This window comes from Oncorhynchus mykiss, chromosome 15 (assembly GCF_013265735.2).
Source record: "Oncorhynchus mykiss isolate Arlee chromosome 15, USDA_OmykA_1.1, whole genome shotgun sequence".
Lineage (NCBI taxonomy): Eukaryota > Metazoa > Chordata > Actinopteri > Salmoniformes > Salmonidae > Oncorhynchus > Oncorhynchus mykiss.
Genome location: NC_048579.1, coordinates 56,445,080 through 56,468,970, shown reverse-complemented (window position 1 = coordinate 56,468,970; position 23,891 = coordinate 56,445,080). Strand labels below are relative to the sequence as shown.

The 23,891-nt window shown below is 43.4% G+C and overlaps 1 protein-coding gene across 31 annotated transcripts in view; it reads right to left on the bottom strand.

Moving 5' to 3' along the window:
• LOC110490359 (CUGBP Elav-like family member 2) overlaps positions 1-23,891 on the bottom strand; it is a 247,022-nt gene that overhangs the window by 77,357 nt on the left and 145,774 nt on the right. For all 31 annotated transcript variants that reach the window (XM_036944699.1, XM_036944695.1, XM_036944692.1 and 28 more), the window contains one exon: positions 8,590-8,786. In XM_036944699.1, the coding sequence (XP_036800594.1) occupies positions 8,590-8,786 (197 nt within the window). The remainder of the gene's footprint in view (positions 1-8,589; positions 8,787-23,891) is intronic.

Sequence of the window (23,891 nt, the reverse complement as noted above, 5' to 3'; positions counted from 1 at the left end):
AGGTTCACCACTGTACTAACCTGTCACACACTGAAGACCTATAGGTTCACCACTGTACTAACCTGTCACACACTGAAGACCTATAGGTTCACCACTGTACTAACCTGTCACACACTGAAGACCTATAGGTTCACCACTGTACTAACCTGTCACACACTGAAGACCTATAGGTTCACCACTGTACTAACCTGTCACACACTGAAGACCTATAGGTTCACCACTGTACTAACCTGTCACACCCTGGAGACCTATAGGTTCACCACTGTACTAACCTGTCACATACTGAAGACCTATAGGTTCACCACTGTCACACACTGAAGACATATAGGTTCACCACTGTACTAACCTGTCACACTAAAGACCTATAGGTTCACCACTGTACTAACCTGTCACATACTGAAGACCTATAGGTTCACCACTGTACTAACCTGTCACACTGAAGACCTATAGGTTCACCACTGTACTAACCTGTCACACCCTGGAGACCTATAGGTTCACCACTGTATTAACCTGTCACATACTGAAGGCCTATAGGTTCACCACTGTACTAACCTGTCACCCACTGAAGACCTATAGGTTAGTACAGTGGTGAACCTGTCACACACTGAAGACATATAGGTTCACCACTGTACTAACCTGTCACACTAAAGACCTATAGGTTCACCACTGTACTAACCTGTCACACTGAAGACCTATAGGTTCACCACTGTACTAACCTGTCACATACTGAAGACCTATAGGTTCACCACTGTACTAACCTGTCACACACTGAAGACCTATAGGTTCACCACTGTACTAACCTGTCACACACTGAAGACCTATAGGTTCACCACTGTACTAACCTGTCACACACTGAAGACCTATAGGTTCACCACTGTACTAACCTGTCACATACTGAAGACCTATAGGTTCACCACTGTACTAACCTGTCACATACTGACGACCTATAGGTTCACCACTGTACTAACCTGTCACACTGAAGACCTATAGGTTCACCACTGTACTAACCTGTCACATACTGAAGACCTATAGGTTCACCACTATACTAACCTGTCACACTGAAGACCTATAGGTTCACCACTGTACTAACCTGTCACACACTGAAGACCTATAGGTTCACCACTGTACTAACCTGTCACATACTGAAGACCTATAGGTTCACCACTGTACTAACCTGTCACATACTGACGACCTATAGGTTCACCACTGTACTAACCTGTCACATACTGAAGACCTATAGGTTCACCACTGTACTAACCTGTCACACACTGAAGACCTATAGGTTCACCACTGTACTAACCTGTCACACACTGACGACCTATAGGTTCACCACTGTCACACACTGAAGACCTATAGGTTCACCACTGTACTAACCTGTCACACACTGAAGACCTATAGGTTCACCACTGTACTAACCTGTCACACACTGAAGACCAATAGGTTCACCACTGTACTAACCTGTCACACACTGAAGACCTATAGGTTCACCACTGTACTAACCTGTCACACACTGAAGACCTATAGGTTCACCACTGTACTAACCTGTCACATACTGAAGACCTATAGGTTCACCACTGTACTAACCTGTCACATACTGACGACCTATAGGTTCACCACTGTCACACACTGAAGACATATAGGTTCACCACTGTACTAACCTGTCACACTAAAGACCTATAGGTTCACCACTGTACTAACCTGTCACACACTGAAGACCTATAGGTTCACCACTGTACTAACCTGTCACATACTGAAGACCTATAGGTTCACCACTGTACTAACCTGTCACATACTGACGACCTATAGGTTCACCACTGTCACACACTGAAGACCTATAGGTTCACCACTGTACTAACCTGTCACATACTGAAGACCTATAGGTTCACCACTGTCACACACTGAAGACATATAGGTTCACCACTGTACTAACCTGTCACACTAAAGACCTATAGGTTCACCACTGTACTAACCTGTCACACACTGAAGACCTATAGGTTCACCACTGTACTAACCTGTCACACACTGAAGACCTATAGGTTCACCACTGTACTAACCTGTCACACACTGAAGACCTATAGGTTCACCACTGTACTAACCTGTCACACACTGAAGACCTATAGGTTCACCACTGTACTAACCTGTCACACACTGAAGACCTATAGGTTCACCACTGTACTAACCTGTCACACCCTGGAGACCTATAGGTTCACCACTGTACTAACCTGTCACATACTGAAGACCTATAGGTTCACCACTGTCACACACTGAAGACATATAGGTTCACCACTGTACTAACCTGTCACACTAAAGACCTATAGGTTCACCACTGTACTAACCTGTCACATACTGAAGACCTATAGGTTCACCACTGTACTAACCTGTCACATACTGAAGACCTATAGGTTCACCACTGTACTAACCTGTCACACTGAAGACCTATAGGTTCACCACTGTACTAACCTGTCACACCCTGGAGACCTATAGGTTCACCACTGTATTAACCTGTCACACACTGAAGACCTATAGGTTCACCACTGTACTAACCTGTCACATACTGAAGATCTATAGGTTCACCACTGTACTAACCTGTCACATACTGAAGACCTATAGGTTCACCACTGTACTAACCTGTCACACACTGAAGGCCAATAGGTTCACCACTGTACTAACCTGTCACACACTGAAGACCTATAGGTTCACCACTGTACTAACCTGTCACACACTGAAGATCTATAGGTTCACCACTGTAGAAACATGTCTATAATAGATATAAAGACTGTCTTAATGTTTCCAGAAAGGAGTGTATATATTTGGCCTGGTGAAGTGGTTTTATGTGCTGACTCTGAAAAAAATACTAGTCCTTTCTGTCGGAGACAGATTCCAGACAGAGTACAAATGTATCCAAGACCGAGACACTCCATATCTGGTCTGGAGACCAGTCTGGAGTACTACAACACAGAGTGTACTGTGAATAGCCTCTCTCTCAACATTTATATGAAGGCCAACAAGGTATAGAATACACCACACACACTACACTAGACATACACACGCATACACCAAACACACAGAGGTGAAAGAAAATATATACACACACACACACATGCGCAAAATGCAGAGAGTGGAGAGGGGAGTAGAGAGCAGCCAGTGAGAGGAATAGAGATTAGGAGAGAGGCGGTGTTCATAAATGCTTTATATCTACTGAAGGAGCCTTTTGACTGCACAAAAAACCTGTGCCCTTCTCATACTGTCAATAACAACATCCACAACCACAGGTCTACACCATCATAGTAGACAGAGAGAGAGGAGGGGAGAGGAAAAATAACAGAGATGAGGGAGGAGGGGGTGAAGAGGCATGGATGGAAGGAGAGGGGTAAGAGAAGAGAGGACTGGCATGGAGGGAGGGAGGGAGGGAGGGGGAGGGAGGTTCGGGATGGAGGGAGGGAGGGGGTGAAAAAGAGCAGAAAGATTTCGTCAGATTGCAGATTGAGTGCAGCAAACGAGGAACAGAATGTTAGCATGGTTTATTAACAGGGAGGGGATAGAGGATAGAGGATAGATGGAGAGGAATGAACAGCACTAATCTGGTCGTGCAGAGCTAGATGGAGGAGATGAATGTGAGGGAGGGGAGTTAGAGGGCACTCTATACCAGGTCCATGCACTCTTCACTGGGCCCCAGCACCCAGGAAGAACCCCTTCACCCCCAGCCTCTGACCCACGTTAATTAACTCTGCTGCTGCAATTACTGACCACACCACCCTCTGGTTAGAGTGGCTACACGGGAGAGCACTATACACTGTGTGTGTGTGTGTGTGTGTGTGTGTGTGTGTGTGTGTGTGTGTGAGAGAAATAGATCATACTCAATAAAGCAGGAGAGGAGTGGATTGATAGAGACGGGGGTTGGGAGGTACATTCAGCCATAGTGGCCTGTGTTGAAGAGAGTGAGAGACAGGGGTTGGGAGGTACATTCAGCCATAGTGGCCTGTGTTGAAGAGAGTGAGAGACGGGGGTTGGGAGGTACATTCAGCCATAGTGGCCTGTGTTGAAGAGAGTGAGAGACGGGGGTTGGGAGGTACATTCAGCCATAGTGGCCTGTGTTGAAGAGAGTGAGAGACGGGGGTTGGCAGGTACATTCAGCCATAGTGGCCTGTGTTGAAGAGAGTGAGAGACGGGGGTTGGGAGGTACATTCAGCCATAGTGGCCTGTGTTGAAGAGAGTGAGAGACGGGGGTTGGGAGGTACATTCAGCCATTGTGGCCTGGGTTGAGAAGATTGGATCTTTGACTGGCAATTTCTCCTCATGTCCACTGTACCTTCAGACCAGATTAGGACACAAAGCACTTTACAAATCTACCACAACTAACTGTGGAGAAACGGCTCCAAATTAAATCCTCAAAAACGCTGTTCCCTGGCTAACCCCAAACACACACAGAGTAGGCTTCCAACACTGCACATGCCAATACACACATCCCCCCCCCCCCCCCCCCCCCCCGGCCATTATAAAATCCACCTGCAGTCGCTCACTAATTGGACTTGGGTAGACCGCTAACACAGCGAATGTCTTGTTATAGCAATCTAATTGGCTGTGCTGCTTTAGGAAAGAATGAAATAAATCAGTGTTCTGACTCCGGTCGGCCCGGTCTCTACTGAATCCATTAGAGGAGATAATTGTGTTGGGAGGCAAAGCGTTTGTTGAGCGTTACCTCGGCGTTGAGGGAGAATGCGGTTGAATTAGAATTGTAAAGGTGAATGTGTGCCATTGGAGAGCTGGATGCCCCTGGATACTACAGTGGGAAACCCCAGAGTGGATGTACATGGAGAGTGGTGATGGAGAATCAGATACTATGAGCTATTATTATATTTCAGCGTGTGGGTTGCTGATATGAGGTGTCGTTCTTTCAGACACCATGTCCAGAGAATTGTGGAGTATATACAACTTGCTAATGAAGACATTACACCCATTTTGTGTGTCCTCCATGAGGACAGGCGCGATCATTAAGATTAATGACATAGTATGTCCCCTGTCAACACACACACTCACAACTGTGCTGTACGCACCCGGCTAGACAACAGATGCAAACAAACCTGGGATGCAAACTGTTGTTGAGAGAGGAGGACTGTCTTTGTTTACCCCTCTGGCCCTCTCTCCTCCCTCTCTCCTCCCTCTCTCATCCCTCTCTCATCCCCCTCTCATCCCCCTCTCTCAGTACTAAATCAAATTCTCTCTCGCTCTCTCCACTCATCTGTTTATTGACTCTTAACACATTAAAGCAACAGCAGCCAAACTAAACTGTCCATACTGCACTGGCCAGCGTTCACACAGACACACACAGCATCCATCAGATCGTCCAGTCCAGACTCAACTCACCTAGCAGCTGCCCTTCCTGCAGAATAACCATCTAAAGACAACCAGACCACTCAGATGGGAAACACTGTCTACAAACTCACTGGTGTTAAATGTATTAATTGTGCCATCTTTACATGAAAAATGGAGGAAAACATTTTCTAGAAGCATCAGTAACAGTATGTGTATGGAGGAATATGTGTATCAACTGGAAATGTGTATCTACCATCAATGGATTAGAGAAGAATGGAGAGAGAGAGAAAGAGAGAAGGAGAGAAAATAAAATAAAACACTTCACAAATCCAAATTACTCTAGTAATAGTCAAGAGAGAAGGAGAGCTGTTGACCCGGCCTCTGGATCGCCAAGGGCGACGGAGCACACTCTCTCAACCATCTAACTGAGACCACTCTGAAAATATGGTCATTCATTTAAGCTAAACAGACCGGGGGGAAAGGGGCACATTTTCCTTGACACCGATGAAATGAGAATTGGCTCCAGTGCAACTGTGGAGCCGAGAGGGGCCATTGCGGCTCCACTGTGTGTGAGGGCTCTGACAAGGCCATGTCGCGCTAGAGAGTTCTTACGCAATGACGAGAAAACAACAGCGCCTAAAGCCTGGGAATATACAAGCCTAGACAGAGCTCTATCAAACAGCCAATTTCCTGTTCAATCCAATCCTCCATTTTACAGGCCAGAGAAAGAGAGAGAGCGAGAGATGGAGAGATTGTTGAGTGTTTACAGTCTCAAGGAAGAGAGGAGAGGCTGTTTTCCCTACTTAAAGTAAAGTGTCTATGAGTGACAATCTCCCACACTTTGACTCATCAACCAGAGAAATCAGAACGACTCAAGGGCTTAGCGACAGAGAAAGACAAAATGGAGGAAGAGAGGAGAGGCTGACGAGAGCAATGTTTTGGTCTCACAACGAGGAAGAGAAGTCATCCAGAGGTTAGGGACACAGACAGAGGAGGAGAACGAGAGAGCGAGAGAGACACATAAGCATGAACACACTCAGACTCAAACACAGAGCGCATGACAGTGAGTTGAGGCCGAATGATTTGATTTAGGTATGTCACTGTCTCCCCTTGGCAGACTGCTGAATTGCTGTGTCAAGGCTTGTGGAAGCTTGTGACTCAGAAAGAGAGAGAGGGATGGAGAGAGAGATGAGGGAAAACAGAGAGCGAACAGAGAGATGCTGTGGGGATGGGGAGGTGAGGGAAAACAGAGAGCGAACAGAGAGATGCTGTGGGGATGGGGAGGTGAGGGAAAACAGAGAGCGAACAGAGAGATGCTGTGGGGATGGGGAGGTGAGGGAAAACAGAGAGCGAACAGAGAGATGCTGTGGGGATGGGGAGGTGAGGGAAAACAGAGAGCGAACAGAGAGATGCTGTGGGGATGGGGAGGTGAGGGAAAACAGAGAGCGAACAGAGAGATGCTGTGGGGATGGGGAGGTGAGGGAAAACAGAGAGCGAACAGAGAGATGCTGTGGGCATGGGGAGGTGAGGGAAAACAGAGAGCGAACAGAGAGATGCTGTGGGGATGGGGAGGTGAGGGAAAACAGAGAGCGAACAGAGAGATGCTGTGGGGATGGGGAGGTGAGGGAAAACAGAGAGCGAACAGAGAGATGCTGTGGGGATGGGGAGGTGAGGGAAAACAGAGAGCGAACAGAGAGATGCTGTGGGGATGGGGAGGTGAGGGAAAACAGAGAGCGAACAGAGAGATGCTGTGGGGATGGGGAGGTGAGGGAAAACAGAGAGCGAACAGAGAGATGCTGTGGGGATGGGGAGGTGAGGGAAAACAGAGAGCGAACAGAGAGATGCTGTGGGGATGGGGAGGTGAGGGAAAACAGAGAGCGAACAGAGAGATGCTGTGGGGATGGGGAGGTGAGGGAAAACAGAGAGCGAACAGAGAGATGCTGTGGGGATGGGGAGGTGAGGGAAAACAGAGAGCGAACAGAGAGATGCTGTGGGGATGGGGAGGTGAGGGAAAACAGAGAGCGAACAGAGAGATGCTGTGGGGATGGGGAGGTGAGGGAAAACAGAGAGCGAACAGAGAGATGCTGTGGGGATGGGGAGGTGAGGGAAAACAGAGAGCGAACAGAGAGATGCTGTGGGGATGGGGAGGTGAGGGAAAGCTCTTGCTCCCCTTCCATTCTTCCTTTTTATTTCTTGATTTGGTGAAGATAAATAAAATATGACAAACAGGATGCCACCCGTTAGATAAAATACCGAACGGTTCCGTATTTCAATGAAAGAATAAACGTTTTGTTTTCTAAATGATAGTTTCCGGATTCGATCATATTAATGACCAAAGGCTCGTATTTCTGTGTGTTATTATGTTATAATTAAGTCTATGATTTGATAGAGCAGTCTGACTGAGCAGCAGCAGGCCCATAATAATTCATTCAAACAGTACTTTCGTGCGTTTTGCCAGCAGCTCTTCGCAAGCACAGCGCTGTTTATGACTTCAAGCCTATCAGCCTAATGGCTGGTGTAACCAATGTGAAATGGCTAACTAGTTAGCTGGGTGTGCGCTAATACTGTTTCAAATGTCACTCGCTTTTAGATTTGCCCCTACCTGTTTCCAGCCCAGGGCAAGGAGGGGGACGGAAGCTATACTGTTACACTGGCAATACTATAGTGCCTATAAGAACATCCAATAGTCAAAGGTATATGAAATACAAATGGTATAGAGAAATAGTCCTATAAATACTATATTAACTATAACCAAAAACCTCTTACCTTGGAATATTGAAGTCTCATGTTAAAAGGAAACACCAACTTTCATTTGTTCTCATGTTCTGTTTTACATGGCACATTACCTTCTTCTCCAACACTTTGGTTTTGCATTATTTAAACCAAATTGAACAGGTTTCATTATTTATTTGAGGCTAAATTGATTTTATTTATGTATTATATTAAGTTAAAATAAGTGTTAATTCAGTATTGTTGTAATTGTCATTATTACAAATAAACCTTTTTTTTTTAAAAATCGGCCGTTTTAATCGGTATCGGCTTTTTTGGTCCTCCAATAATCGGCATCGGCGTTGAAAAATCATAATCGGTCGACCTCTAGAATGTATCCATGTGTACTGTACAGTATGCCTTTGTGTTTATTCCTTACTTTTGCTCTGTAGGATTACCTTAGCTGTGAGTAAGTGATTCTTCATCTTAACTTTGTTCGGCTGAGCGTTCTGGCTTTTGTGTGTGTGTGTGTGTGTGTGTGTGTATATGACTGTCTCTCTGCCATACCTTTGCTCTGTGGAGGGTTCTGGCTGCGGTCTCGGAGGATGTTGATCTGATAGACGGCGCCGTAGGGCTCAAACAGCTCCTTCAGCTCCTTCTCTGACCAGGAGCGAGGGATCTGGCCCACGAACATCTTGATGGCGTCTGGGTCGGGCTGGTCCGAATGCTCCAACGCACCGTTCATCTTCCCAGCCGTGCCGTTACTGAAAAGAGACGACAGGGGGCGCTAGGTTACACAACAGATCACATCTGACTTGGAAGACATTCTCAGGAAGATGGGAAGGAGAGGTCCACTGGGGTAGCAGCTGGTTCAAGGCTGGGTTCACTGTGTACCTGTAACCTGATAATAATAAGCCACATTTAGATTGTTACACACGGTCCATATCAGATTCTGCATATCGTCTATGAGGTTGGCCACACATATTTATGAACGCCTGTGCCTGATGTCCTTCGCGGTGGGCTGTCACATTAATTGATGTGATGTATTTAGGGGAGCGGACACCTGCGGCGATTGATTGGTGAGTTGTTCTTCGCGCTCTCTCCCGTCCCCTATAATTCTGTCTCTCTTTGTGTCTCTCTTTGTGACTAATATGGATACAAGTAGACCAGAGGGGCCCTGATTGGCAGATGAGGTACAACCCTGATTAGAAGCACCTGCTGCTCAACTGTTGATCATTACAAATGCTGTTTTGGATGAAAGAACATTTGACCTACACAATGAAGAAGGCTGTAAAGCTGAAACGTCTGTGTGCGTTATCCCTGACCTACACAATGAAGAAGGCTGTAAAGCTGAAACGTCTGTGTGCGTTATCCCTGACCTACACAATGAAGAAGGCTGTAAAGCTGAAACGTCTGTGTGCGTTATCCCTGACCTACACAATGAAGAAGGCTGTAAAGCTGAAACGTCTGTGTGCGTTATCCCTGACCTACACAATGAAGAAGGCTGTAAAGCTGAAACGTCTGTGTGCGTTATCCCTGACCTACACAATGAAGAAGGCTGTAAAGCTGAAACGTCTGTGTGCGTTATCCCTGACCTACACAATGAAGAAGGCTGTAAAGCTGAAACGTCTGTGTGCGTTATCCCTGACCTACACAATGAAGAAGGCTGTAAAGCTGAAACGTCTGTGTGCGTTATCCCTGACCTACACAATGAAGAAGGCTGTAAAGCTGAAGCGTCTGTGTGTGTTATCCCTGACCTACACAATGAAGAAGGCTGTAAAGCTGAAACGTCTGTGTGCGTTATCCCTGACCTACACAATGAAGAAGGCTGTAAAGCTGAAACGTCTGTGTGCGTTATCCCTGACCTACACAATGAAGAAGGCTGTAAAGCTGAAACGTCTGTGTGCGTTATCCCTGACCTACACAATGAAGAAGGCTGTAAAGCTGAAACGTCTGTGTGCGTTATCCCTGACCTACACAATGAAGAAGGCTGTAAAGCTGAAACGTCTGTGTGCGTTATCCCTGACCTACACAATGAAGAATGCTGTAAAGCTGAAACGTCTGTGTGCGTTATCCCTGACCTACACAATGAAGAAGGCTGTAAAGCTGAAACGTCTGTGTGCGTTATCCCTGACCTACACAATGAAGAAGGCTGTAAAGCTGAAGCGTCTGTGTGCGTTATCCCTGACCTACACAATGAAGAAGGCTGTAAAGCTGAAACGTCTGTGTGCGTTATCCCTGACCTACACAATGAAGAAGGCTGTAAAGCTGAAACGTCTGTGTGCGTTATCCCTGACCTACACAATGAAGAAGGCTGTAAAGCTGAAACGTCTGTGTGCGTTATCCCTGACCTACACAATGAAGAAGGCTGTAAAGCTGAAACGTCTGTGTGCGTTATCCCTGACCTACACAATGAAGAAGGCTGTAAAGCTGAAACGTCTGTGTGCGTTATCCCTGACCTACACAATGAAGAAGGCTGTAAAGCTGAAACATCTGTGTGCGTTATCCCTGACGCAGTGAAACATTTAAAACCTTGAATAATGAAGTAAGCTTTACGCAACATATTTTTAACCCATTATACCTCTTTGTTCAGCTCAAATTGATAAACAGCACAATCCCTAGGAAGGGGAGATCTGTACATACATTATTTTGAATCCACATAACATGATTTCAAGAAAACAGATTCCCTCTGAGCAAGTAGGCCTAGCACTCCACTTTAAACGTAGAAGATAAAAGGGGACAGCAACACCAGGGAATGTGTGGGTCTGACTATTAAAACAAGGACAATTTGGACAAGTGGGGACACTTTGAGGGTCCCCACAATGAAAAAGGGTTATGCTTAGGGTTAGAATTAGAATTAGGGGTTAAGGTTAGGGAAAATAGGATTTTGAATCGGAATCAATTGTTTGATCCCAACAAGGATAGTAAAACAAGTGTGTGTGTGTGTGTGTGTGTGTGTGTGGGTGTGGGTGTGTGGTGATGAGCAGAGGGAATGCGTGGTGTTAATTCAGGTCTGGCTCACTCTGTAGAAGGGATTTAGTCTGGGCCTGGACTGGATGACATGGTAACATAACACACACACACACACCATACACTGTAAAGTCAGTTCATGTTTCTAAGTCTGTGTAACCTTTCATTTTTCTGCTTCTTTCTCTCTGCTCTGTAGTCAATGTTGTCACGAATCACATTCAATTGGCCTTGTGTGTGACAAATAAAAACTTGAACTTGGTAAGCTTTTTAAAAAGAGAAAATCAACACCTCAGAAGAGAAATGGTGTGTGCGACTGCGCACAGAAACACACACAGAAACACACACAGAAACACACACAGAAACACACACAGAAACACACACAGAAACACACACGCACGACTCCCTGAGGGAACAATCTGGGATCACAATGGCTTGTTTTACATCTTAATGATTTCTCTAAAACGTCCGCCAGCCTCGAACAATCAGCACAGTTGCCATTGATCCCAGGGCCAGCTGAATGAATAGGGCTAGAACGTACCAGCACACACACACAGTCTCAGTCTCCACTTCAGCCTGCGGTGCCACGGAACCAGTACAAACCCAAACTAAACAAGCTAAAGTCGATGTGCTGCGTTATCGCTCCACTTTCACTGTTGTTATTCTCCACAGGAGAAAGGAGAGAGCATTATCTTGAGAGGCACAAACAAAACATGCCCAAATCCCTTGCTTGGCTAGCTGACAGCCGTAATACCACTCTATAAAGCTCAGGAGGAGAGGGAGGAAAAGAGGGAGGGAATCAAAAGAGAGAAAAGAGGAAGGAGGAGGGGAATAAAATAAGAGAACGAGGGATGGAGGGATGGAGAACATACAGACCTTTGAACACGGCCCATCCATCTCCTGCAGAAAGAGCCCAGGCGTTCGGCAGAAACGCCCAATTCTTTAAAGGACTTAAAGGACATGTCAAATAAATGACCAAGCCAGAGAACGAGCAAACCAACGGTCCCCGCGGCAATCCCTCCACTGTAAGCTGGACGATAAATCCCAGCCACAGCGCCGAGGGGACCGGGCAGGAGTTACGGCCCCAATGAACACCAAGCGTTACGCCAACGTTCACACTCATAAAGCAGAGCGTTGCTTGAACGTTAGACATTTAAAAACGGGAGATGAACGGCTCCCCTGGCACACAGCACAGCCATGACACCTGCAGTATATCCATCCCAAAACACCCCAGTCTGGAAGCACAACAACAACCCACTAACACACTCTGTGTAAAAAGGCTTGTTAGTGTGTGTCTGAAAGAGAGAGAGAGAGAGAGAGAGAGAGAGAGAGAGAGAGAGAGAGAGAGAGAGAGAGAGAGAGAGAGAGAGAGAGAGAGAGAGAGAGAGAGAGAGAGAGAGAGAGAGAGAGAGAGAGAGAGAGAGAGAGAGAGAGAGAGAGAGAGAGAGAGAGAGAGAGAGAGAATTCCTCATTGTGTGGTTGTTTGAGGCCTGGGAGAGAGAATTAGTCTATAAGGATAAGGCACAATGGCCTTTTGAACCATTCACCCTGCCCATCACAGCCCCTACTGCCAACATTACACAGCCATGCACAGTCATACAGCTCTATGAATGCTCATAAAGCGTCATGATCTGTTATAAGATGCATACTGCGTGACCGTGTACAGTTGAAGTCGGAAGTTTACATACACACTGATTCCTGAAATGTATCCTAGTAAAAATTCCCTATTTTAGGTCAGTTAGGATGACCACTATTTTAATAATGTGAAATGTCAGAATAATAGTAGAATGATTGATTAAATTCAGCTTTTATTTCTTTCATCACATTCCCAGTAGGTCAGAAGTTTACACATACTCAATTAATATTTACTAGCATTGCCTTTAAATTGTTTAACTTGGATCAAACATTTTGGGTAGCCTTCCACAAGCTACCCACAATAAGTTGGGTGAATTTTGGCCCATTCCTCCTGACAGAGCTGGTGTAACTGAGTCAGGTTTGTAGGCCTCCTTGCTCGCACACGCTTTTTCAGTTCTGCCCACAAATGTTCTATAGGATTAAGGTCAGGGCTTTGTGGCCACTCCAATACCTTGACTTTGTTGTCCTTAAGCCATTTCGCACAACTTTGGAAGTATGCTTAGGGTCATCGTCCATTTGGAAGACCCATTTGCGACCAAGGTTTAAATTCCTGACTGATGTCTTGAAATGTTGCTTCAATATATCCACTTAATTTTCCTGACTCATGATGCCATCTATTTTGTGAAGTGCACCAGTCCCTCCTGCAGCAAAGCACCCCCACATCATGATGCTGCCACCCCCATGCTTCACAGTTGGGATGGTGTTCTTCGACTTTTTCCTCCAAACATAACGATAGTCAAATGGCCAAACAGTTAAATCAAATCAAATCAAATCAAATTTTATTTGTCACATACACATGGTTAGCAGATGTTAATGCGAGTGTAGCGAAATGCTTGTGCTTCTAGTTCCGACAATGCAGTAATAACAAGTAATCTAACTAACAATTCCAAAACTACTGTCTTGTACACAGTGTAAGGGGATAAAGAATATGTACATAAGGATATATGAATGAGTGATGGTACAGAGCAGCATAGGCAAGATACAGTAGATGGTATCGGGTACAGTATGTACAATGAGATGAGTATGTAAACAAAGTGGCATAGTATAGTATAAAGTGGCTAGTGATACATGTATTACATAAGGATACCGTCGATGATATAGAGTACAGTATATACGTATGCGTATGAGATGAATAATGTAGGGTAAGTAACATTTATATAAGGTAGCATTGTTTAAAGTGGCTAGTGATATATTTACATCATTTCCCATCAATTCCCATTATTAAAGTGGCTGGAGTTGAGTCAGTGTCAGTGTGTTGGCAGCAGCCACTCAGTGTTAGTGGTGGCTGTTTAACAGTCTGATGGCCTTGAGATAGAAGCTGTTTTTCAGTCTCTCGGTCCCAGCTTTGATGCACCTGTACTGACCTCGCCTTCTGGATGATAGCGGGGTGAACAGGCAGTGGCTCGGGTGGTTGATGTCCTTGATGATCTTTATGGCCTTCCTGTGACATCGGGTGGTGTAGGTGTCCTGGAGGGCAGGTAGTTTGCCCCCGGTGATGCGTTGTGCAGACCTCACTACCCTCTGGAGAGCCTTACGGTTGAGGGCGGTGCAGTTGCCATACCAGGCGGTGATACAGCCCGCCAGGATGCTCTCGATTGTGCATCTGTAGAAGTTTGTGAGTGCTTTTGGTGACAAGCCGAATTTCTTCAGCCTCCTGAGGTTGAAGAGGCGCTGCTGTTTCATCAGACCAGAGGACCAGAGGACATTTCTCCAAAAAGTACGATCTTTGTCCCCATGTGCAGTTGCAAAACGTAGTCTGGCTTTTTTATGGAGATTTTGGAGCAGTGGCTTCTTCCTTGCTGTCGATTTAGGACTAGTTTTACTGTGGATATAGATACTTTCATACCCGTTTCCTCCAGCATCTTCACAAGGTCCTTTCTGTTCTGGGATTGACTTGCACTTTTCGCACCAAAGTACGTTCATCTATAGGGAGCGATATGACGGCTGCGTGGTCCCATGGTGTTTATACTTGCAAACTATTGTTTGTACAGATGAACGTGGTACCTTCAGGCATTTGGGTATTGCTCCCAAGGATGAACCAGACTTGATGAGGTCAACTATTTTTTTATTTTCTGAGGTCTTGGCTGATTTCTTTTGATTTTCCCATGATGTCAAGCAAAGAGGTACTGGGTTTGAAGGTAGACCCTGAAATACATCCACAGGTACACCTCCAATTGACTCAAATTTTCCAAGCTGTTTAAAGGCACAGTCAACTTAGTGTATGTAAACATCTGACCCACTGGAATTGAGATACAGTGAATGATATGTGAAATAATCTGTCTGTAAACAATTGTTGGAAAAATGACTTGTGTCATGCACCAAGTAGATGTCCTAACCGACTTGCCAAAACTATAGTTTGCTAACAATACATTTGTGGAGTGGTTGAAAAATGAGTTTTAATGACTCCAACCTAAGTGTATGTAAACTTCCGACCTCAACCTTAGGTCTTTGGTCTCTGTGGGTTTGTGATGGCTGTGAGAAAGTGACTCTGTTCAGTATAAAGTAATTATCTTCTCTCCCCTTCACCCCTGCAGCCCTTCACCCCTGCAGCCCTTCACCCCTGCAGTCCTTCACCCCTGCAGCCCTTCACCCCTGCAGCCCTTCACCCCTGCAGTCCTTCACCCCTGCAGCCCTTCACCCCTGCAGCCCTTCACCCCTGCAGCCCTTCACCCCTTCACCCCTGCAGTCCTTCACTCCTGCAGCCCTGCAGTCCTTCACCCCTGCAGCCCTTCACCCCTGCAGTCCTTCACCCCTGCAGCCCTTCACCCCTGCAGCCCTTCACCCCTGCAGTCCTTCACCCCTTCACCCCTGCAGTCCTTCACCCCTGCAGCCCTGCAGTCCTTCACCCCTGCAGCCCTTCACCCCTGCAGCCCTTCACCCCTGCAGTCCTTCACCCCTTCACCCCTGCAGTCCTTCACCCCTGCAGCCCTGCAGTCCTTCACCCCTGCAGCCCTTCACCCCTGCAGCCCTTCACCCCTGCAGTCTTTCACCCCTTCACCCCTGCAGTCCTTCACCCCGGCAGCCCTTCACCCCTGCAGCCCTTCACCCCTGCAGCCCTGGCTTACAAGGTGTTATTGCAGTCAGTGTGTGAGTGAACCTGAAACAGCAGGAGTGTGTCCCGGGGCACAGATTAAGTCATTGAGTGGATCAACTCCTGCCATAGCCTCTCCTTCTCTCCCCCCTTCCCCCCGCCCAGCCTCTCAATTTGAGCCAATTGTCTGCCGTAATGGCTTAACTATTGCTTCCATCACTCCAGTCTCCTTTGCAGCACAGGGCCGTGACTGAAGGGTGATCTACAGTCTTAGCCAAGGTGTGTGTGTGTGCGTGTGCGTGTGTGTGTGTGTGAATTCCTTGGCAGGGAACATTAGGAGACTTTCCCACTCTCCATAAAGTAGAGCAGCTGAGTGATCCGGTGTGTGTGTGTGTGCCTCCGTCTCAACTGCACTATGGGTTTAACACTGAGAGAAAGTTCAACTTTCCCAGCAGTGGCAGGAAGATAGCTGAGCTGGCTCTGAACCAGTGAAGCATCGATGAGAGAGACTAACATGAATGCTATTCACACCTCAGATCTGCACCATTAGGGATATAGATCAGTATATTATTGGATGCAGGTAGCATATACAAAGCTAACATTCTATGTGAGGATGTGTTTACCAATAATAGTGTTGTCTGGAGTTCTTTTTTCAGCAGGAAAGGCCACCGATAACCTTACACAACTATATTACATACAGGGAGAGGAGTTTCTGACCTGACTGGGAAAAACCTAGGCTCTAGTTCCTAGGTATTCCTAGTGAATCCTGTACACAGTAGGAGGGTCTCAGTCACATCAATGCAGGGAGGAGAGTGGCAGACGCCCATGGGAGAGAGAGAAACAGGCAGACAGAGAGAAAGAGACAGAGTGAGAGATGGATGCAGGTGAGTGGGGCCAGCAGTAAGCACAGCTTTGAGCACAGCATGGCCTCTCGTATTCGCTGACACACACACACACACACACCCCCCACTGTGGTTTGGGATGGATGAGATTTGGGGAAGGTTGTTCAGGTACACCCTGCTGTTCTTTCCCTCCGTTTTCATTTCCACTTGAACACACACGTACACACAGACCGACACACACACTCAAACATCTCTCCAACACATACACCTCCGTTCCTCTCCTCGACATCAATGGAGTTCTCCCATGGCCCCTCTGAGACCAGTCATCGGAACATGCTTGGAGGTGGTGTAACTGTCCCACATGGGAACTTATCTGGTAGACAACAACAGGGAGAAACAGCAGTTCCCCTCTAAGGGCTGTGGACCAAAGTCAGCTCAGACCAAATGCTGACGACTACAACTCCTACTGCTACAGCTAATAAACTCCTACTGCTACAGCTAATAAACTCCTACTGCTACAGCTAATAAACTCATACTGCTACAGCTATAAAACTCCTTCTGCTACAGCTATAAAACTCCTACTGCTACAGCTATAAAACTCCTACTGCTACAGCTAATAAACTCCTACTGCTACAGCTAATAAACTCCTACTGCTACAGCTATAAAACTCCTACTGCTACAGCTAATAAACTCCTACTGCTACAGCTAATAAACTCATACTGCTACAGCTATAAAACTCCTACTGCTACAGCTATAAAACTCCTACTGCTACAGCTATAAAACTCCTACTGCTACAGCTATAAAACTCCTACTGCTACAGCTAATAAACTCCTACTGCTACAGCTAATAAACTCCTACTGCTACAGCTAATAAACTCCTACTGCTACAGCTAATAAACTCCTACTGCTACAGCTAATAAACTCCTACTGCTACAGCTAATAAACTCCTACTGCTACAGCTATAAAACTCCTACTGCTACAGCTAATAAACTCCTACTGCTACAGCTAATAAACTCATACTGCTACAGCTATAAAACTCCTACTGCTACAGCTATAAAACTCCTACTGCTACAGCTATAAAACTCCTACTGCTACAGCTAATAAACTCCTACTGCTACAGCTAATAAACTCCTACTGCTACAGCTAATAAACTCCTACTGCTACAGCTAATAAACTCCTACTGCTACAGCTATAAAACTCCTCACTGTATATAGACTTTTTGTTTTCTTTTGTTCTACTGTATTATTAACTGTATGTTTTGTTTATTCCATGTGTAACTCTGTGTTATTGTATGTGTTGAATTGCTTTGCTTTATCTTGACCAGGTCGCAGTTGCAAATGAGAACTTGTTCTCAACTAGTCTACCTGGTTAAATAAAGGTTAAATAAAAAATAATACTTATACTACTACTACAGCTATAAAACTCCTTCTGCTACAGCTATAAAACTCCTTCTGCTACAGCTATAAAACTCCTATTGCTACAGCTATATAAAACTGCTACAGCTATAAAACTCCTATTGCTACAGCTATATAAAACTGCTACAGCTATAAAACTCCTACTACTACAGCTATAAAACTCCTTCTGCTACAGCTATAAAACTCCTATTGCTACAGCTATATAAAACTGCTACAGCTATAAAACTCCTATTGCTACAGCTATATAAAACTGCTACAGCTATAAAACTCCTACTACTACAGCTATAAAACTCCTATTGCTACAGCTATATAAAACTGCTACAGCTATAAAACTCCTATTGCTACTACCACAGCTATAACACTCCTCCTACTACTACAGCTATAAAACTCCTTCTGCTACAGCTATAAAACTCCTACTGCTACTACCACAGCTATAACACTCCTCCTACTACTACAGCTATAAAACTCCTTCTGCTACAGCTATAAAACTCCTACTGCTACTACCACAGCTATAACACTCCTCCTACTACTACAGCTATAAAACTCCTACTGCTACTACTACAGCTATAACACTCCTCCTACTACTACAGCTATAAAACTCCTACTGCTACTACTACAGCTATAAAACACCTACTGCTACTACTACAGCTATAAAACTCCTACTGCTACAGCTATAAAACTGCTACTACTACAGCTATAAAACTCCTCCTCCTCCTCCTACTACTACTACTACTACTACTACTACTACTACTACTACTACTACAGCTATACAACTCATACTACTACTACAGCTATAAAACTCCTCCTCCTACTACTACTACAGCTATAAAACTCCTACTACTACTACAGCTATAAAACTCCTCCTCCTACTACTACTACAGCTATAAAACTCCTACTACTACAGCTATAAAACTCCTACTACTACGGCAATACAACTACTACTACAGCTGCTATAAAACTCCTATTACTACAGCTATAAAACTCCTCCTACTACTACAGCTATAAAACTACTACTACTACTACTACAGCTATAAAACTCCTCCTACTACTACAGCTGTAAAACTCCTACTACTACAGCTATAAAACTCCTACTACTACAGCTGTAAAACTCCTACTACTACAGCTATAAAACTCCTACTACTACAGCTATAAAACTCCTACAGCTATAAAACTTCTATTACTACTAATACTACAGCTATAAAACTCCTACTACTACAGCTATAAAACTCCTCCTACTACTACTACAGCTATAAAACTCCTACTCCTACTACTACTACAGCTATAAAACTCCTACTCCTACTACTACTACAGCTATAAAACTCCTACTACTACAGCTATAAAACTCCTACTACTACAGCTATAAAACTCCTCCTACTACTACTACAGCTATAAAACTCCTCCTACTTCTACTACTACAGCTATAAAACTCCTACTACTACAGCTATAAAACTCCTACTACTACAGCTATAAAACTCCTCCTCCTCCTACTACAGTTACAGCTATAAAACTCCTACTACTACTACTACTACAACTACAGCTATAAAACTCCTCCTACTACTACTACAGCTATAAAACTCCTACTACTACTACAGCTATAAAACTCCTACTACTACAGCTACAGCTATAAAACTCCTACTACTACTACAGCTATAAAACTCCTACTACTACAGCTACAGCTACAAAACTCCTACTACTACTACTACTACTACTACAGCTATAAAACTCATCCTACTACTACTACAGCTATAAAACTCCTACTACTACAGCTACAGCTATAAAACTCCTACTACTACTACTACTACAACTACAGCTATAAAACTCCTCCTACTACTACTACAGCTATAAAACTCCTACTACTACTACTACAACTACAGCTATAAAAAAAAACACTGCTACAGCTATAAAAATCATACTACTACAGCTATAAAACTCCTACTGCTACAGCTATAAAACTCCTACTACTACAGCTATAAAACTCCTACTACTACAGCTATAAAACTCCTACTACTACAGCTATAAAACTTCTACTACTACTACAGCTATAAAACTCCTATTACTACTACTACAGCTATAAAACTCCTACTACTACAGCTGTAAAACTCCTACTATTACAGCAATAAAACTCCTACTACTACAGCTATAAAACTCCTACTACTACTACTACTACAACTACAGATATAAAACTCCTCCTACTACTACTACAGCTATAAAACTCCTACTACTACTACTACAACTACAGCTATAAAACTCCTCCTACTACTACTACAGCTATAAAACTCCTACTACTACTACTACAACTACAGCTATAAAAACCCCTACTGCTACAGCTATAAAACTCCTACTGCTACAGCTATAAAACTCCTACTACTACTACTACTACTACAGCTATAAAAATCCTACTACTACAGCTATAAAACTCCTACTGCTACAGCTATAAAACTCCTACTACTACTACTACTACTACAGCTATAAAAATCCTACTACTACGGCAATAAAACTCCTCCTACTACTACGGCTATAAAACTCCTACTACTACAGCTATAAAACTCCTATTACTACAGCTATAAAACTTCTACTACTACAACTACTACGGCAATAAAACTCCTACTACTACAGCTATAAAACTCCTCCTACTACTACAGCTATAAAACTCCTACTACTACAGCTATACAACTCCTACTACTACAGCTATAAAACTTCTACTACTACAGCTATAAAACTTCTACTACTACAGCTATAAAACTCCTATTACTACTACTACAGCTATAAAACTCCTACTACTACAGCTGTAAAACTCCTACTACTACAGCAATAAAACTCCTACTACTACAGCTATAAAACTCATACAGCTATAAAACTACTACTACTACTACAGCTATAAATCTCCTACTACTACAGCTATAAAACTCCTACTACTACAGCTATAAAACTCCTACAGCTATAAAACTACTACTACTACTACAGCTATAAATCTCCTACTACTACAGCTATAAAACTCCTACTACTACAGCTATAAAACTCCTACTACTACAGCTATAAAACTCCTACTACTACAGCTATAAAACTCCTACTACTACAGCTATAAAACTACTACTACTACTACAGCTATAAAACTCCTACTACTACTACAGCTATAAAACTACTACTACTAGTACAGCTATAAAACTCCTACTACTACAGCTATAAAACTCCTACAGCTATAAAACTACTACTACTACTACAGCTATAAATCTCCTACTACTACAGCTATAAAACTCCTACTCCTACTACTACTACAGCTATAAAACTCCTACTACCACAGCTATAAACCTCCCACTACTACAGCTATAAAACTCCTCCTCCTACTACTACTACTACTACTACAGCTATAAAACTCCTACTACTACTACTACTACTACTACAGCTATAAAACTCCTACTACTACTACTACTACTACAACTACAGCTATAAAACTCCTACTACTACAGCTATAAAACTCCTACTACTACAGCTATAAAACTCATACTACTACTACTACTACAACTACAGCTATAAAACTCCTACTACTACAGCTATAAAACTCCTACTACTACAGCTATAAAACTCCTACTACTACTACAACAGCTATAAAACTCCTACTCCTACTACTACTACAGCTATAAAACTCCTACTACCACAGCTATAAAACTCCTACTACTACAGCTATAAAACTCCTACTACTACTACTACTACTACAGCTATAAAAATCCTACTACTACAGCTATAAAACTCCTACTGCTACAGCTATAAAACTCCTACTACTACTACTACTACTACAGCTATAAAAATCCTACTACTACGGCAATAAAACTCCTCCTACTACTACGGCTATAAAACTCCTACTACTACAGCTATAAAACTCCTATTACTACAGCTATAAAACTTCTACTACTACAACTACTACGGCAATAAAACTCCTACTACTACAGCTATAAAACTCCTCCTACTACTACAGCTATAAAACTCCTACTACTACAGCTATACAACTCCTACTACTACAGCTATAAAACTTCTACTACTACAGCTATAAAACTTCTACTACTACAGCTATAAAACTCCTATTACTACTACTACAGCTATAAAACTCCTACTACTACAGCTGTAAAACTCCTACTACTACAGCAATAAAACTCCTACTACTACAGCTATAAAACTCATACAGCTATAAAACTACTACTACTACTACTACAGCTATAAATCTCCTACTACTACAGCTATAAAACTCCTACTACTACAGCTATAAAACTCCTACAGCTATAAAACTACTACTACTACTACAGCTATAAATCTCCTACTACTACAGCTATAAAACTCCTACTACTACAGCTATAAAACTCCTACTACTACAGCTATAAAACTCCTACTACTACAGCTATAAAACTCCTACTACTACAGCTATAAAACTACTACTACTACTACAGCTATAAAACTCCTACTACTACTACAGCTATAAAACTACTACTACTAGTACAGCTATAAAACTCCTACTACTACAGCTATAAAACTCCTACAGCTATAAAACTACTACTACTACTACAGCTATAAATCTCCTACTACTACAGCTATAAAACTCCTACTCCTACTACTACTACAGCTATAAAACTCCTACTACCACAGCTATAAACCTCCCACTACTACAGCTATAAAACTCCTCCTCCTACTACTACTACTACTACTACAGCTATAAAACTCCTACTACTACTACTACTACTACTACAGCTATAAAACTCCTACTACTACTACTACTACTACAACTACAGCTATAAAACTCCTACTACTACAGCTATAAAACTCCTACTACTACAGCTATAAAACTCATACTACTACTACTACTACAACTACAGCTATAAAACTCCTACTACTACAGCTATAAAACTCCTACTACTACAGCTATAAAACTCCTACTACTACTACAACAGCTATAAAACTCCTACTCCTACTACTACTACAGCTATAAAACTCCTACTACCACAGCTATAAAACTCCTACTACTACAGCTATAAAACTCCTACTACTACAGCTATAAAACTCCTCCTCCTACTACTACTACTACTACTACAGCTATAAAACTCCTCCTCCTACTACTACTACTACAGCTATAAAACTCCTACTACTACTACTACTACTACAACTACAGCTATAAAACTCCTACTACTACAGCTATAAAACTCCTACAACTACAGCTATAAAACTCCTACTACTACTACTACTACAACTACAGCTATAAAACTCCTACTACTACAGCTATAAAACTCCTACTACTACAGCTATAAAACTCCTACTACTACTACTACAGCTATAAAACTCCTACTCCTACTACTACTACAGCTATAAAACTCCTACTACTACAGCTATAAAACTCCTCCTTCTCCTCCTCCTACTACAGCTATAAAACTCCGACTCCTACTACTACTACTGCTATAAAACTCCTACTACTACTACTACTACAACTACAGCTATAAAACTCCTCCTACTACTACTACAGCTATAAAACTCCTACTACTACTACTACTACTACAGCTATAAAACTCCTCCTACTACTACTACTACTACAGCTATAAAACTCCTACTAATACAGCTATACAACTCTTACTGCTACTACTACAGCTATAAAACTACTACTACTACAGCTATAAAACTCCTCCTCCTCCTCCTACTACTACTACTACTACTACTACAGCTATAAAACTCCTACTACTACAGCTATAAAACTCCTACAGCTATAAAACTACTACTACTACTACAGCTATAAATCTCCTACTACTACAGCTATAAAACTCCTACTCCTACTACTACTACAGCTATAAAACTCCTACTACCACAGCTATAAAACTCCTACTACTACAGCTATAAAAGTCCTACTACTACAGCTATAAAACTCCTCCTCCTACTACTACTACTACTACAGCTATAAAACTCCTACTACTACTACTACTACTACAGCTATAAAACTCCTACCACT